Here is an 18,010-nt window from a genome sequence, read left to right as displayed (position 1 = left end):
CTCCAGCTTTGCTCCATTCCCCCTAGTCCTGTCACTACCTGACAGCCTAAAAAGTCCCTCCCCAGCTTTTTTGTAGGCCCTCTTCAGGCACTGGAAGGCCACAAGAAGGTCACCTGGGAGCCTCCTCTTCTCCAGACTGAGCAGCCCCAACTCTTTCAGTCTGTCCTCATAGCAGAGCTGTTCCAGCCCTCTGAGCATCCTCGTGGCCCTTCTCTGGACATGCTCCAGCATCTCCACATCCCTCTTGAAACAGGAGCTCCAGAACTGGATGTACTACTCCAGGTGGGGTCTCAACAGAGCAGAGCAGAGGGGAAGAATCACCTCCCTCAACCTGCAGGCCACACTTCTCCTGGAGTACTGCATTCAGTTCTGGAGCAGGACTATGGGGAATGGAGCAAAACTGGAGGTGGGGAGATTGAGGCTGGATGTGAGGAGGAAGTTGTTGAGCATGAGAGTGGTGAGAGGCTGGAATGGGTTGCCCAGGGAGGTGGTTGAGGCCTCATTACTGGAAGAGTTTAAGGCCAGGCTGGATGAGGCTGTGGCCAGCCTGATCTAGGGTAGGGCGTCCCTGCCCATGGCAGGGGGTTTGGAGCTAGATGATCCTTGTGGGTCCCTTCCAACCCTGACTGATTGTTTGCTTCTGAACATTTAGAACTACAAAATCTCTACACTACTCTGCATTTCAGAATAAGAAGAAAGACATGAAGAGAGTTTTTTAGTGGTTCAGAATATTGAAATATTAGAGGGCAAAGTGTAGAATATAAAATATATTAATACATTTAAAATGTTAGCAGAGCTAAGTTCATCACAATAAGCAACTGAAGTGAAATATTTACTGTGATTGTGTCCTGAGGGAGAAAGTAATTAAAAAGGGTATGTTGTTATGAAATGCTCTAATGTGAATGAAATTACACTTAAATAATGCATATATAATACATATAATGGGAATAATCAGCCAGACTTGAGACAGGGTGTATTTGAACAGCAAAACTGCTGCTGCTCAGTATTGTTAGAATATTTAGGAACACATGCTTACATTTTCATTGTCGTTTGCAAGAAAAAAAAATGTTTTCTTAATATCAAAGTTTTTTAAAACTCTGGTAAGTTGGATCATTTCAAATTTGCCTGTGATCATTGCCTGGAGAGCAGCCAGGAGGAAATGCACCTGGGGGTACTGGTAGATGGTAGGCTGAACACGAGCCAGCAGTGTGCTCAGGTGGCCAGGAGAGCCAATGGCATCCTGGTCTAGATCAGGAACAGTGTGGCCAGCAGGACAAGGGAGGTTATTATTCCCCTGTACTCAGCACTGGTCAGGCTACACCTTGAGTCCTGCGTCCAGTTCTGGGCTCCTCAATTCAAGAGAGATGTTGAGATATTGGAACATGTCCAGAGAAGGGCAACAAAGCTGGTGAGAGGCCTGGAATACAAACCCTATAAGGAGAGGCTGAGGGAGCTGGGGGTGTGCAGCCTGGAGAAGAGGAGACTCAGGGGTGACCTCATTGCTGTCTACAACTACCTGAAGGGAGGCTGTAGCCAGGTGGGGGTTGGTCTCTTCTGCCAGGCAAGCAGCAACAGAACAAGGGGACACAGTCTCAAGTTGTGCCAGGGGAGGTCTAGGCTGGATGTTAAGAGGAAGTTGTTGGGAGAGAGAGTGATTTGCCACTGGAATGGGCTGCCCAGGGAGGTGGTGGAGTCACCATCTCTGGAGGTGTTCAAGAAAAGCCTGGCTGAGGCACTTAGTACCATGGTCTAGTTGACTGGCTAGGGCTGGGTGCTAGGTTGGAGTGAATGATCTTGGAGGTCCCTTCCAACCTGCTTGATTCTGTAGAAGAGTAAAACACCAGAACCACCTATTCATAAGCCTCTAAGAAAAAGGGTAAAGCCATACTTTTGCATATAGCCAAAAGGCAGGTGAAGGAAGGAATCAATAATGTAGTTTTTAATCTTTGGATTGACTCTCTACAAGTGTTCTAGAGTTTCTTTTTAATTAATAGGGGGCCCTTTTCTACTTCCTTCTACATAAATTGTTCACACAAGTTCTGTGATTCAGTGATAGCCCCTTAACAGCTCTGTTATTTTATATAATTGCTGTACAGAGGTAATGAGAATGCATTATGTTGTAAAGATAATTATGACGAAGTTTTCTGCTGTTGTGTGATGCTGGAAGCCTCAGCAGTGTGTTTTTGTAACAGCCTGTGTTTCATATGGATAGGGAGGAAATTGCCAAGAACTTCCCAAGGCTCTGTATTATCCTAAAATGACATAAGTTACACAAAAATGATCCCAGATTAGTGAAAAGTCTTTCCTTTCCAAGTCATGTTACAGAATACTTTTATTTATGCAAAAGCTTCCCTAATTTGGGTGCTTAAGCAATAATGTAAATGCATTTTGGAGACATTGTGGCATTCCTTTAGAGAGGAATTCACATTAAAGTTCTTTTATCAGTTCATGGATATCTGCACAGGTGTCATAAACCAGAAGGAGATGCTTGCAAATCTTGATTCATGAATTGTAACCTCAATAACACATTTTTTTATATCCTATGCAGTCAGCATTGGACTTGAATGTATGTAGATGATACTACTTTATTTTACTGTCTAGAGGCAAAGATTCATAACAAATAAAATAAAGCTGAGCAATGAGTTGGTTGAGAGCAGAAAGACTGCCCAGGGAGGTAGTGGAGTCGCCATCCCTGGAGGTGTTCAAGAGAAGACTGGATGAGGCACTTGGTGCCATGGCCTATTTAATTGGACAGGTCTGAGTGCTAGGTTGAACTGGATGATGTTGGATGTCTCTTCCAACCTGGTTGATTCTATGATTCTATGACATGTGGGTGTTGTAGATGAAATGCTGAACATGAGCCAGCAATGTGCACTCGCAGCCCAGAAAACAAGTCTCAGTTCTCAGATGGATTCAGAAGAGGGACACAAAGATGATCAGAGAAATGGAATAGCTCTCTTGTGAAGACAGAGAGGGAACTGGGATTGTTCAGCTGAAGAAGAGAAGGCTTTGAGAAGACGTTATAGCAGCCTTTCAGTACTTAAGTGCTACAGGAAAGGTGGGGAGGAATTCTATGTCAGGGTCTGTAGTGCTAGAATGAAGGGTAATGGTTTTTAACTGAACAAGGCTAGATTTAGATTACATATGTGCTAGTTTGAAGCAGGCTAGAATGTTTTGGTGAGAAGAAGTAGATTATAGACTGTAAAAAGAAAACAATGATGATGTCTACTTCTACAGAACCACAGGAACACTCAGCATCACTCTCACTCGGGCTGCTGGCTGAGCTGCATCTCTCTAACCTCACCCTCCATTTTGGACTAACCCACTTAGCTTCTTAACCTCTGTCTGAACCTCCGTTCTTCCTTGGGACTGGGATAAGGTTGAGAGGGGCAGGGGGAAGGTGAAAGGGTGACTGAGAGCCCCTCCTGGGGACTCAGGTTCTGGGAGGGCTGTTGTGTTTCTGTATTGCCTTTTCCCTTGTCTATTTCTGTCTATAACTGTATATACTGTAAATATCTGCTTGTATATTGTCCTAGCTGTAAATATAAGCTTCATTCATATTTCCAGAGCTGGCCTGGTCTAGTCTGGGTGATTTCTAAGGTGGGGGGGGTGGGGAACACCCAAACCATCACAACATATTTGAAAGAAATCCTTTATGGTGAGGACAATGAAACACTGAAACAGGTTGCCCAGGCAATTTGTGGATCCCTCTTCCCTGGAGGTGTTCAAGGTCTGGCTGACCAGAGCTTTGACAGCCAAATCCACTGTTAGGTGTCCACATTCATGGCAGCATGGTTAGAACTAGATAATTTTTCCAAGTCCCTTCCAACCCAAAACATTCTGTGATGCTATGATATTTGTCTTTCCAAGGATGGAAAGTTTTACTAGCTCCAAGTTTACCCTTAATTTGCAAAGTTCCAACGGCAGAAAGCTATCAGAGATATTGCAGTGCATGTGCTGGCATCAGTCTAACAGGTACCACATCACTCCTAATTTATGCAGTGTGTCTTCACTCAGTTTTTCTGCAGTGAAAACTCATTTCTGTTAGGTAGTGACTGTTTTCACAGCTAAGCAATAAACACGGTATGTGAGTTTGACAGGAGTTCATAACAAAAAACAATTCATGGCTCAAGTTTCTCCCTAATCTGTTGTGATACCTTGCATTGGTTTAAAGTTACGTCAAATACTAACTAAAAGTTGCTGATGAGGAAGACCCAGCAGGTCTGACATTCTGCCCTCTATTTAATATATCCAGCATCTGAATGTATCCAAGAGGAGGAAGTTGTTGCCAGAGAGAGTGATTGGCATTGGAATGGGCTGCCCAGGGAGGTGGTGGAGTCACTGTCCCTGGAGATGTTGAAGCAAAGCCTGGCTGAGGTACTTTGTGCCATGGTCTGGTTGACTGGCTAGAGCTGGGGATAGGCTGGACTGGATGATCTTGGAGATCTCTTTCAACCTGGTTGATTCTATGATTCTAAGACTATTATTTTCCTGACACTGAGAATCAGAGAATCATTAAGGCTGGAATAGACCTCTCAGACCATCCAGTCCAGCTTATGACCTAACACCGCCACAGCAACTAGGCCGTGCCACTAAGTGCCACATCCAATCTTTCCATAAAGACCTACAAAGACAGTGACTCCACCACCTCCCTGAGCACTCCATTCCAGTGTTTAATTCCCCTTTCCATGAGGAAGTGCTTCCTAACACCCAACCTAAACCTCCCCTGGTGCAACTTCAGGCCGTGCCCTCTTACCCTGTCACAAGCAGCCTGGGAGAAGAGCCTCACCCCCATTTAACCACAGCTTCCCTTAAGGTGGTTGTAGAGAGTGATAAAGTCCCCTCTGAATCCCCTCTAGGCTGAACCACTCCAGCTGCCTCAGCCTCTCCTCGTCAGACTTTCCCTCCAGCCCTCTCACCAATCTCGTTGCTCTCCTCTGCACCTGCTCCAGCACCTCCATATCCTTGCAGTGAGAGGCCCAGAGCTGCACAGGTGCCCGAGGTGAGGCCACAGCAGTGCCGAGGTGAGGGGCAGAGTTACCTCCCTAGTGCTGCTGGCCACAAAGCTCCTGAGAGAAGCTAAGATGCCACTGGCCTTCCGTGCCACCTGGGCACTCTGCTGGCTCATGTATATTAACATGTGTGGTGGTCTGGGTGTTCCCTGCCCCCCCACACTGTAGAAGTCACCCAGACTAGACTCAGCCAGCTCTGGGAATATAAATGAAGCTATTTATTTACAGCTGGCACAATAAACAAGCAGCTATTTACAGTATAGACAGAAATATACAAGGGAAAAGGTAATACGGCCTCAGGCTGCGCCAGGGGAGATTTAGGCTGGAGGTGAGGAGAAAGTTCTTCCCTGAGAGAGTCATTGGACACTGGAATGGGCTGCCCGGGGAGGTGGCGGAGTCGCCGTCCCTGGAGCTGTTCAAGGCAGGATTGGACGTGGCACTTGGTGCCATGGTCTAGCCTTGAGCTCTGTGGTAAAGGGTTGGACTTGATGATCTGTGAGGTCTCCTCCAACGTTGGTGATACTGTGAAACTGTGAACTCCCCTCCCAGAAACCTGAGTCCCCAGGAGGGGCTCTCAACCACCCCTGCACCTTCCCCCTGCCCCTCTCAACCTTACCCCAGTCCTAAGGAAAAACAGAGGTTCAGCCAAGAGGTTAAGAAGCAAAGGCGAGTGGAAGGTGAGGTTAGGGAGCTGTAGCTCAATCAGAAGCCAGAAGCAAAGTGCCCAAAAATGGTGAGAGTGTAATCTTATGTCGACATTTCTTTCTTCTTCAGCAAGACTCTGAGGGGAGTAGACATCACCACTGCTTTCCCTTCACAGCCTATGATCTAGATCTTCTCACCAAAACACTCCAGCCTGCTTCAAACCAGCACAACATGCACACATTAAGTACTTTCAGTTTACCAGGCAATGAGTTATAACCCATTAAGTGTGTAAACAACCAAGTGCACAGTACTTAAGACCACAATACGACATGAACTATTATTTCCTACCGCGTTTCTCACTGCCTGTTTCCACTCCCGGCAAGCAGAATCTCTCAGAAGCACAACATCTTTGAGGACTCCTGCGAAGTTTCTAGAGCTCAGAACTTCAAACCTCTAAAGAGCAATTTAGAAAGCAGAGAGGGATTTCATACCTGCATAAGTCTCGGGTATTTCCCCTGCAAATCATGACTGCAGGGCAGAAATCCTTCCCGGCTGGTTTAACCCTTGCAGTCCTCCTCTTGTGCCAGGGTCCCGGAGCGAACAACAAGGGTACGGCCCCAGCAAAGCCGTGAGGGCTGAGGGGCTTAGCGCCGCGTCAGGTGTCTGGCGCTGCCCTCAACGTGCCTGCGGGGCTAAAGGAGGGACAGAGCTGTGAATTCATTGGCCAGAACAGCGGCGCCGGTGCCTATTGGCCAGTTCGAGTCCCAAAATGAAGTGTTGAAGGGGGCTGATTTCGAAACCACACCTTCCTGCACCTGCTTTTCTGCAACCGCCGTCCTGCACCTGCCGTCCTGCCCCTGCCACCTGCCTCTGCGCGTTAGCAGCTCGTTACGGCAGCCACCTGTTGCAGCTGACACGAGAGGCTTAGCAGCAGCTCCTTCCCCTCTGCCCCAGATAATTTGTGTGTTACCCTGGGATCCTCATCGCGACTTTGAAAGTGTCTTGGATACAGGAGACTTACTGAGGGACCGAAAGAGTCCTGAGTACATCTGCTGGAGTGAAAAAAATAGAATATAGAACCATAGACTCAACCAGGTTGGAAGAGACCTCCAAGATCATCCAGTCCAACCTAGCACCCAGCCCTAGCCAGTCAACCAGACCATGGCACTAAGTGCCTCAGCCAGGCTTTGCTTCAACACCTCCAGGGATGGTGACTCCACCACCTCCCTGGGCAGCCCATTCCAATGCCAATCACTCTCTCTGGCAACAACTTCCTCCTAACATCCAGCCTATACTTCCCCTGGCACAACTTGAGACTGCGTCCCCTTGTTCTGTTGCTGGTTGTCTACCAAGACTCCATAGGAGTTCAAATTGTTCCTGGTTTTGCATTAATAGTTTCCAAGTTCTGACTGTTTAAACTGCTTAATTCTGTGCAATTCATAGTATCATCATCAGGGTTGGAAGAGACCTCCCAGATCATCCAGTCCAACTTAGCACCCAGCCCTATCGACCTGTCGACTGAAAATCCAAGGAATCTCAGGGAATTTCCCTGCTTTTTGAATATTAATTAAAAATTAATACAGAAAAGAATATTCATAATTCACAACTATTACTAATTTCCAATACACAGTTTAAGAACGAAAATGAGCACCAGACAAATGGAAGCTTCCAGCAGCCTGCAGCTGAGCCAGGTTTGTCCCACCCTGCAGCAGGACCTCCTCGTGGTTTGGATGTATCTTTCAACCCTCCATAGGGCTATGAGCTTTGTGTCCTGTGACTGTAACTTCCAGAAGTGGATTTTTCATTGTGAATGTTTACACTAGAACAGCAGAGCCCCCAGAAGAGCCAACGACCTCCAAACCTATTATAGCCTATTTTACTAACTCCCATGGAGATCTCAGTCTCCTGAAGCTATTGATACATACAGAAGCAGTCTTGGTTTTTCCAATACTTAGCAGACAAGATAAGTAATATTGTGGAAAGTTGGTAACATTGTGTGTCCCAAGGGTTCCATCTATATCTTGGTGCTGAAATTGGGTTCTTATTTTGTAGCACCCTTATACCCATCTGTCATCACTGGTTAACAAATAGCTATTGGCTCTAGTGAGCTTAAAGCAATGAGAAAACCACAGAATCACAGAAACATCCAGGCTGGAAAAGACCCTCAGGATCACCAGGTCCAGCCTATAACCCTACTCTACAAGATTCACCTTAAAGCATATCCCTAAGCACCACATGCAAACAACCCTTAAAACACATCCAGGGTTGGCAACTCAACCACCTCCCTGGGCAGCTCATTCCACTCCCTCCATGAAAAATTCCCTCCACTGCCTCCATGAAAAACTTCTTCCTAATATCCAATCTAAGCTTACCCAGTCTCAGCTTGAGGCCACTGCCCCTTGCTCCGTGTTGACCTTACTGTGTACAGGAACAGAATACTACTTCTGCATTAGTCACAATCCTGCTGTGTTCAGTGCTTCAGAAAGGGTGAAATTCATCTTCCATGCCCCTTTTCACACAGACACCTGCACAGCCAAGCCTCCAGCTCACATCTACTTATTAAATAGGATTCTGCAGTTTGAAATTATGCTGACACATTTCCAAAAGACTAAACATATGTATGCTCGACTTAAACCTCTGGGTTGATTCTTTTCTCACTCTTCCTCTTTTTATAATCTATGTTGTAGAATTATAGAATCTCCTGGTTGGAAAAGACCTCAAAATCATCAGGCCCAACCACAATTTAACATGTCCCTTTAAGCAACTCTTAGACCATGTCCCTGAGCTTCTCCTCATCCAAAGGTCTATTAAACACCTAAAGCACTACATAATAGCTCCTTCTATGATTCTATGAACAGGAAGATTCAAATGAAAGAGTTGAGATCTTCCTTGCTCCAATTTTAGGCTATCAGGTAGTGACAGGACTACCTGTCACTAGGGGGAATGGAGCAGAGCTGGGGGATGGAGCAGAGCTGGAGATGGGAAGTTTCAGACTGGACATAAGGAGGAAGTTGTTGAGCATGAGAGTGGTGAGAGGCTGGAATGGGTTGCTCAGGGAGATGGCTGAGGCTCCCTCCCTAGAGGTGTTTAAGGCCAGGTGGGATGAGGCTGTGGGCAGCCTGATCTAGGCTACGGTGTCCCTGCCCATGGCAGGGGGGTTGGAACTGACTGATCCTTGTGATCCCTTCCAACCCTGACTGAGTCTATGATTTACTTCTGTCATTTCCCAGAGCTGATGAAACATTTCATCAATGCTCAGGTCAACTTTCTAAGGTCATTTTAGAGGGTACATATATATGTCCTTATCTGTGTGTCTCTGGGAAAACTGGGAGCACAACCTCCTCCCTCTTCCACCTTGATTCATGTTAGTGTCTTTGAAGACACTCAGGAATTTTCCAAGGGCTACCTTCCCTTTGACAAGTAGAAATCCAGTGAAACCAAAATAATTCCTAAAGCTTTCTAATGCATGCTTCTTGACCTGGAAAGCTATTGGAGATGTTAAGCAGCTATACACACACACACATACCCTTCTGGACTTCCTAATGCAAATCAGCCCCACTGTGGCTTATAGCTCTACACTATTAAGCCTAATATTTAATGAACCTGATAAATACTTTCCAATAGTTCAGTGGTTTCTCTTCAGGCACAATTTGTGAAGGGCTCTGATAAGTACCTCTGGCTTTCCCAAGCATCTCTGGGCACCAGATATGTTACAAACTAACTTTATGCATTCAGTGTTCTGAATTCAATGTCATATTATAAGATAATTTAATACAGGGGTAGAATTCAATAAAATACTAACTACTTTTCCTTCTAAAATTATGTCTGGAAGTGTTGCTCATGGAATAAAAATATCTAAGAGTGGTAGGTTGTATTTTATTTTCTTTTGCCATAAATAGATTGCAACATCCCTATCTGTTTGTGGGCTGTAACAGCCAAAAGCTGTACATGGATGTAGACACTATGAAAAATGAGTCATTGTTCAGAGTCCAGGCTAAAGCTAGCCATAAGTATTTATAAAATAGGTGGATTATTTGTGAGATCTGCTAAATTTTACATGCTATTCAAATGAAGACATTTATAGAATCATAAAAGCATAGAATGGTGTAGGTTGGTAGGGACCTCAAGGATCATCCAGTTCTAACCCCATGCTATAGGCAGGGACATCTCCCACTAGAACAGGTTGCTCAAGGCCTCATCCAGCCTAACCTTGAACACCTCCAGGGAGACAGCAGCCACACCCACCCTGGGCAACCTGTGCCAGTGTCTCACCACTCTTGCTGGAAAGAACCTTTTCCAAACCTCTAGTTTAAATCTCCCCTCTGCCAGTTTAAACCCATTACCCCTTGTCCTGTCTTGACAAGACCTTGTCAATAGTCCCTCCCCATCCTGCCTGTAGGTCACTCCAGATATTGGAAGACCACTATAAGGTCTTCTCAAAGCCTTCTCTTTTGCAGGCTGAAGAACCCCAACTCTTGTAGCCTGTCCTCATAGCAGAGCTGCTGCAGCCCTCTGAGCATCTTCATGGCCCTCCTCTGGACTAACTCCAACACTTCAATGTCCTTCTTGTGCTGGGGGCTCCAGAACTGCACACAGTACTCCAGGTGGGGTTTGAGGAGAGCAGAATAAAGGGGGAGAATCCCTTCCCTTGCTCTGCTGGCCACACTGCTTTTGCTGCAGCCCAGCACACAGTTGCTGTCTGGGCTGCACTCACAATGCCTGCTTGTGTTCAGCTTTTCATCAACCTAGACTCCCAGGTCCTTTTCCTCAGGGCTGCTCTCAGCCATTCGCCATCCAGTCTCTATCTGTGCTTGAGATTGTGTTGACTTAGGTGCATGAGCTTACACTTGGCCTTGTTGAATGTCATGAGTTCGACCTGAGCCCACCTCTCCAGCCTGTCCAGGTCCCTCTGGATGGCATCCCTGCCCTCTAGCAAGTCATACAATCATAGAATCAGCCAGGGTTGGAAGGGAACACAAGGATCATCTAGTTCCAACCCCCCTGACTGGAGAGACTGCATCAGGAGAAGTGTGGCAGTCAGGTCAAGGGAAGTGATTCTTCCCCTCTACTCCACTCTGGTGAGACCCCACCTGAGTACTGCATCCAGGTCTGGAGCCCCTGTGACAAGAGGGATGTGGAGATGCTGGAGTGTGTCCAGGGAAGGGCCATGAGAACACTCAGAGGACTGGAGCAGCTCTGCTATGAGGACAGACTGAAGGAGTTGGGGCTGTTCAGCCTGGAGAAGAGGAGGCTCTGAGGTGACCTTATTGTGGCCTTCCAGTATCTGAAGGGGACCTACAAAAAAGCTGGGGAGGGACTTTTTAGGCTACGAAGGAGTGACAGAACTAGGGGGAATGGAGCAAAGCTGGAGGTGGGGAGACTGACGCTGGATGTGAGGAGGAAGTTGTTGAGCATGAGAGTGGTGAGAGCCTGGAATGGGTTGCCCAGGGAGCTGTTGAGGCCTCAGCCCTGGAGGTGTTTAAGGCCAGGCTGGATGAGGCTGTGGGCAGCCTGATCTAGGGTAGGGTGTCCCTGGCCATGGCAGGGGAGTTGGAACTAGATGATCCTTGTGGTCCCTTCCAATCCTGATTGATTCTATGATGTATGCCACAAGAAGGAACTGAAAGGGCAATAGTGAAGAAGAGTACACTTTTCTTAGTAATTCAGTGACTGAAAATTCAGGAATGTTTTTTATGCTCTGTATTTGTGACCTTGGGAGTTGTAACTTGAAAACATTACATTTGTTCTGGTTGGCCATGCACACTTGATCTCCTGAAGCACCGACTCGTGAAATTCAGGTGTGACGAGTATCTAAAGGACATTTGCCATGGAATTAGGAAGACTGGAGAGGTTATAAGGGGGAATAATGTATGAGTAGCATAATTGGACTAGGACTGGAAACTTTCCTTCATCATTACCATTATATTGAGATCAGAAGAATCTAAAAAAAAAAAACAAGGTTAAAAATTTGATCATTTTGTTCTTATCTGTAGCAACAACAACCAAAAAAAAGATATCTTGGGGGAAAAAGCCTACAACTACTCTGTGTTTTACTCACTGCTTTTGCCACCCTTTGTATGCTATGCCATGATGATGATGCTTGGGAAAGAACAACCCCATGTTTCAGTATAGACCTGTTGAAGAGCAGTGAAGGGGAAAGGGACCTGGAGGTCCTTGGGGAAGAAAGGCTGAGCACGAGCCAGCAATGTGCACTTCTGGCCAAGAAGGCCAATGTCGTTCTGGGGTGTATTAGAAGGGCTATGGGTAGTAGGTTGAGTGAGGTTCTCCTCCCCCTCTACTCTGCCCTGGTGAGGCTGCATCTGGAATATTGTGTCCTGTTCTGAAGTCCCCAGTTCAAGAAGGACCTCAGGGAACTGCTTGAAAGGGTCGATCACAGAGCTACAAGAATGATGAAAGGAGTGGAACATCTTCCTTACAAGGAGAGACTGAGGGAGCTGGGGCTCTTTAGCTTGGAGAAGAGGAGACTGAGAGGTGACCTCATTCAGGGTTATAAATCAGTAAAGGGTGAATGCCAGGAGGATGGAGCCAGGCTTTGCTCATCAATGCCCAACAACAGGACACAGGGCAATGGGTGGAAGTTGAAGCATAGAATCATAGAATCAAGCAGCTTAGAAGAGACCTCCAAGATCATCCTGTCCAACCTAGCACCCAGCCCTAGCCAATCAACCAGACCATGGCACTAAGTGCCTCAGCCAGGATTTTCTTGAACACCTCCAGGGACGGTGCCTCCACCACCTCCCTGGGCAGCCCATTCCAATGCCAATCACTCTCTCTGCCAACAACTTCCTCCTAACATCCAGCCTAGACCTCCCCCGGCACAACTTGAGACTGTGTCCCCTTGTTCTGCTGCTGGTTGCCTGGAAGAAGAGATCAAGCCCCACCTGGCTACAGCCTCCCTTCAGGTAGTTGTAGACAGCAATGAGGTCCCCCCTGAGCCTCCTCTTCTGCAGGCTGCACATCCCCAGCTCCCTCAGCCTCTCCTCACAGGGCTGTGTTCCAGGCCCCTCACCAGCTTTGTCACCCTTCTCTGGACATGTTCCAGCACCTCAACATCTCTCTTGAATTGAGTGGCCCAGAAGTTCTATGTAACATGGTAAGTTTTTTTTCCTGTGTGAGGGTGACAGAGCACTGGAACAGGCTGCCCAGGGGGGCTATGGAGTCTCCCTCTCTGGAGATATTCAAGACCTGCCTGGATGCATTCCTGTATGATCTGGTATAGGTGATTCTGTTCCAGCAGGGGGTTTGGACTGGATGATCTTTCAAGGTCCCTTCCAGCCTCTGACATTTTGTGATTCTGTGATGATCAAGTGAACACATTTTTGCTTTAGTTGTTCTTCCTGTATTTGTGTCCTAAGCCCACCAGCTTAAATGCAAGATAGCTTTTACTCAGCTTGGACAGCATCAATACTAATTCAAAATTGAAAACAACCGAGTGTGACTACCACAACATTTTCCCAGTGTTCTGCTATCTGCAAATTAATTAAATACATAATGGTCTAATAGTATTAATCTGCAATGAAGTCTTACTAGAGTAAACAACATCAACCATCTTTCTTATTCTAGCAATGAGTTTGACTTGGTTTCATTTGAGTTTGAAACTTCAACACAATTGCTTGCTGCAACACCTTTTGCATGTTAAATATTGGGACCTTTCAACAGACTGCATGCTTAATAATGGATCATTTATGTGTACCCTAATGTAAAAATATAATTAAGAAGTTGCTTTCTTTCACATGAAGTTTATTGCTTTTCCACCTCTGTATCAACACACTTGTGTGTTTTGAGAGCTCACATAAAAATCTACTGAGCACAATTAAGATAATGAGATGGAGGGACACCTCAGGAGACTGGAAGAATGCTGATGTTACCCTCATCTATAAGAAAGCCCTAAAGGCAGACCCAGGAAATTATAATCCCATCAGTCTGACTTCAGTCCCCTTTAAAGTTATGGAATGAATCCTCCTGAGAGCTATTACACATCAAATGAAGCACAAGATTGGAAAAAGCCAACATAGACACACCAAGGGCAAATCATGCTTTGCAAACCTGATCACCTTTTATGACAAAGTAGTCAGTTCATGTGTGGTGACATTGTCTACCTGGATCTCCAAGGCTTTAGATATGAATCATATCACAGAATCTGCCATAGAATCATCCAGGTTGGAAGGGACCTCCAAGATCAGCCAGGCCAACCTAGCACCCAGCCCTGCCCAGTCAACTAGACCATGGCACTAGGTGCCTCAGACAGGCTTTTCTTGAACATCTCCAGGGATGGTGACTCCACCACCTCCCTGGGCAGCCCATTCCAATGCCAATCACTCTCTCTGGGAAGAACTTCCTCCTAACATCCAACCTATATGTCCCCTGGCACAACTTGAGACTGTGTCCCCTTGTTCTGTTGCTGGTTGTTGCCTGGGAGAAGAGAGCAACCCCCACCTGGGTACTGCCTCCCTTCAGGTAGTTGTTACAGGTTAGAAAGCAGGAGGATTAGTTACACAGACAGCAGGTTAGGGAGAGAAGTGCAGGCAGCCAGAGACACACATCACTGTGTTATCTATGTTTGTGTGGTTTTCATGCATCTCAGCAAGCCTATGAGTGAGGTAGACATCACTGCTGTTTCCTTTTTGCAGCTTATAATCTTATCTTCTCACCAAAATATTCCAGCTAGCTTCAAACTAGCACAAGACATTATCCCACCCCACTCAGCTTTTGTCACACCACATTTGGTCTAAACACACGTGCTCATTGTGTGACAAAATAGATGTGGGCAGGCTGTGAAGAGCCCAAAGAAGGGCCAGAAAGATGATTACAGGACTAGGAAAGTGACATATAAGGAAAGACTAAGATTTTGTTCAAGACTTAGGAAGGTCCTTAATGTATTCCAAAGAGTGTTTATAAAGAAGATGGAGGCATATGGGGAAAAAAAGGAGGGATAATCAATACAAGTTATCAATTATAACTCTGATTAGGATTTTTCACAAGAACAATTAACCATTGGAATAATCCCAAGGATGGCAGTGGATTTCCCAACACAGGACACTTAAGATCCATCTGGATAGAGTGCTGGACCAGCTTAAGACCGTGCTTTTGCCAAGGAAGGCTGGACCAGATGATCCTTGAAGTCCCTTCCAACCTGGCACTCCATGTTTCTGTGTATAAGTGACAATATCCCAAAGCCCAACTGATTCTATAGTTTGGAGTACTCCTTCTGTCAATTACTTTGTATACATACATACATGCATGCTTTTAATACTAGAAGTCTCTATTTAAAGATGATTTCAATGCTGAATCATGCCTAGTTTGTACACAGATAGCCCTGAAGAATGATTCAAAATAGTGTTGTTATTTGCACAGTCTTTTCATGACAGACTGTCTGCTGATTGCCAATTGGATTCTGGGCGACACAGAAAGAAGCATGGCCAGCAAGATCAATGAGGTGATCCTGCTGCATTACTCAGCTTGGATGAAATCCCATCTGCTCTACTGCACTCAGGTCTGGCACTCTCAGAACAAGAAGGACATGGACCTGCTGGAGTAGAATCATAGAATCGTAGAATCATAGAATCAACCAGGTTGGAAGAGACCTCCAAGCTCATCCAGTCCAACCTAGCACCCAGCCCTAGCCAGTCAACTAGACCATGGCACTAAGTGCCTCAGCCAGTCTTTTCTTGAAGACCCCCAGGGACGGTGCCTCCACCACCTCCCTGGGCAGCCCATTCCAATGGGAAATCACTCTCTCTGTGAAGAACTTCTTCCTAATATCCAGCCTAGACCTACCCCGGCACAACTTGAGACTGTGTCCCCTTGTCTATTGCTGGTTGCCTGGGAGAAGAGGCCACCCCCCACCTGGCTACAATGTCCCTTCAGGTAGTTGTAGACAGTAATAAGATCACCCCCTGAGCCTCCTCTTCTCCAGGCTAAACAGGCCCAGGTCCCTCAACCTCTCCTCATAGGATTTGTGCTCCAGGCCCCTCACCAGCTTTGTTGCCCTTCTCTGGACATGTTTCAGCACCTCAACATCTTTCTTGAATTGAGTAGGTCCAGAACAAGCCACAAAAGTGAGCAGAGAATTGGAACACCTCATCTGTATGTAAAGGCTGAGAGAGTAGGGGTTGTTCAGCCTCAAGAAGAGAAGGCTCCAGGGAGAATCATAGAATCAACCAGGTTGGAAGAGACCTCCAACATCATCCACTCCAACCTAGCACCCAGCCCGAGCCAATCAATTAGACCATGGCACTAAGTGCCTCAGCCAGGCTTTGCTTGAACACTTCCAGGGATGGCGACTCCACCACCTCCCTGGGCAGCCCATTCCAATGCCAATCACTCTCTCTGCCAACAACTTCCTCCTAACATCCAGCCTAGACCTCCCCCACCACAACTTGAGGCTGTGTCCCCTTGTTCTGTTGCTGGTTCCCTGGCAGAAGAGACCAACCCCCACCTGGCTGCAGCCTCCCTTCAGGTAGTTATAGATAGCAATGAGGTCACCCCTGAGCCTCTTCTTCTACAGGGAGGCTGTAGCCAGGTGGGGCTACACCCATAGGAGAGACCCTATGGTATGCTTTAAAAGAGGCTTATTAAAAATAATGTTTTAGTAGGATCTGTTGCAGCAAGACAATGGGTAATGGTTTTAAACAAACAAAAGAAAAGGGAGATTCAGGTTAGACATGAAGAAGTAATTTTATTTGATGAGAGTGGTAAAATATTGGAAGAGATTGACCAGAGAGGTGGTAGATGCCCTGTCCCTGGAAACATTTAAGGCTAAGTTGAAAGGGACTCTGATCTAATTGAAGATATCCCTTCTTATTGCAGGGTGGCTGGTCTAGATGACCTTTAGAGGTTCATTCCAATCCAAACCAAACTATTATATGATTCTATGGATTAATCTAAGCTTCTGTATAATGAAGAGGAGCTAATTTACGGAGCAAAGCTGGAGGTGGGTAGGTTCAGACTGGATGTGAAGAGGAAGTTCTTGAGCATGAGAGTGGTGAGAGGCTGGAATGGGTTGCCCAGGGAGGTGGTTGAGGCCCCATCCCTGGAAGTGTTTAAGGCCAGGCTGGGTGAGGCTGTGGGCAGTCTGATCTAGGGTAGGGTGTCTCTGACCATGGCAGAAGGGTTGGAACTAGATGATCCCTGTGATTCCTTCCAATCCTGACTGATTCTATCATTCTAAGTCTTCAATTCATGCAGAACTGAGCCTAGACTGTTCAAACAAACTTGAATTAGTCTCATGAGCTTCATGATTTAATAACAGAGCCTTGCACATTTAGTGCTAAAGACTCATTACGGTGGTGCCAAACGTGGCTATTCCTATCTTCCCAGCAGCTGCAGGGGCACAGCTCAGTGTATTATTACAATGTGCTTTTACACATCTGAGTAATAACTGCATTGCCTCAGGATTATTACCAGACTGTGGTAACAGCACTGCAGGGCAATAATGAGATCTAGAAATAATTATCAGCATAAAATTTAGTCAGACATTTGCAGTGCTGGCGTGTCTTTAATAGAGGAAAGCACAGCAGCATCACACAGAACACCACACACCTACTGTATCTCTCTGCATTCTGGAGGCCAGACTCTAACCCTTCCCATGGACTTTACAGTGCAATCACATGTGTGATTTAAGTCCTGTTCAAAATGATAGCAGAAAATTCAGGCCTGGTGCTATGGAGATTATCATTCCCTAGAAGGAGAGTGAAGGAGTTCTTTGTCGTGCACCCCGGCCCTGTAGACTCAGAAAGTGTGAGGTGTTACACAAGTGCTTATAGAGGTGCTGTGCAGGACAATTAATGTGCTATAAAGTGAGGACCTCAAGACAGACCACAGTTAATAGTAGAGTAGGTAGAGCATAAGAGATATTGGAAAGGGAAAGTTGTAACACAGAGATGTGGAGTATGGGCCAGATTTGCTCCCCAAACAATTGCAGTGTCACAGATTGAATGCAGATCTCTGTGTTTGCATATAGCTTGGAGACTGGCACAATTCAGGGTACAGAGGCACTGTGGCCAAAATAAATCACAGATCACAGGATGTCAGGGGTTGGAAGTGACCCCTGGAGATCATCGAATCCAACCCTGCTGCCAGAGCAGGACCATATAACCTAGCACAAGAATGCATCCAGATGGGTCTTGAAAGTCTCCAGAGAAGAAGACTCCACAACCTCCCTGGAAAACCTGTTCCAGTGCTCCACGAACCTTACAGTAAAGAAGTTCTTCCACATGTTGAGGTGGAACTTCCTGTGCTGCAGTTTACATCCATTGTCCCTTGTCCTATCACAGGGTACAACTGAGAAGAGCCTATCCACTCCCTCTTGACACCCAGCCCTCACACATTTA

General features: G+C 46.3%; 1 protein-coding gene across 21 annotated transcripts in view; it reads right to left on the bottom strand.

Moving 5' to 3' along the window:
* DLG2 (discs large MAGUK scaffold protein 2) overlaps positions 1–18,010 on the bottom strand; it is a 1,415,634-nt gene that overhangs the window by 779,000 nt on the left and 618,624 nt on the right. The window contains exon 1 of one of the 21 annotated variants that reach the window (XM_064169368.1): positions 6,149–6,379. The exons of the other annotated variants lie outside the window; for them this stretch is intronic. Coding sequence (XP_064025438.1) covers positions 6,149–6,154 — 6 coding nt within the window. The 5' untranslated portion in view covers positions 6,155–6,379. Of the gene's footprint in view, positions 1–6,148; positions 6,380–18,010 lie in introns of those variants that run through there. 21 annotated transcript variants of the gene reach the window in all.

The sequence above is a fragment of the Pogoniulus pusillus genome, chromosome 3 (assembly GCF_015220805.1).
Source record: "Pogoniulus pusillus isolate bPogPus1 chromosome 3, bPogPus1.pri, whole genome shotgun sequence".
In the NCBI taxonomy this organism is placed as follows: domain Eukaryota; kingdom Metazoa; phylum Chordata; class Aves; order Piciformes; family Lybiidae; genus Pogoniulus; species Pogoniulus pusillus.
Note: the sequence above shows the minus strand (reverse complement) of the source record. Positions and strands in the feature narration are given on the sequence as shown.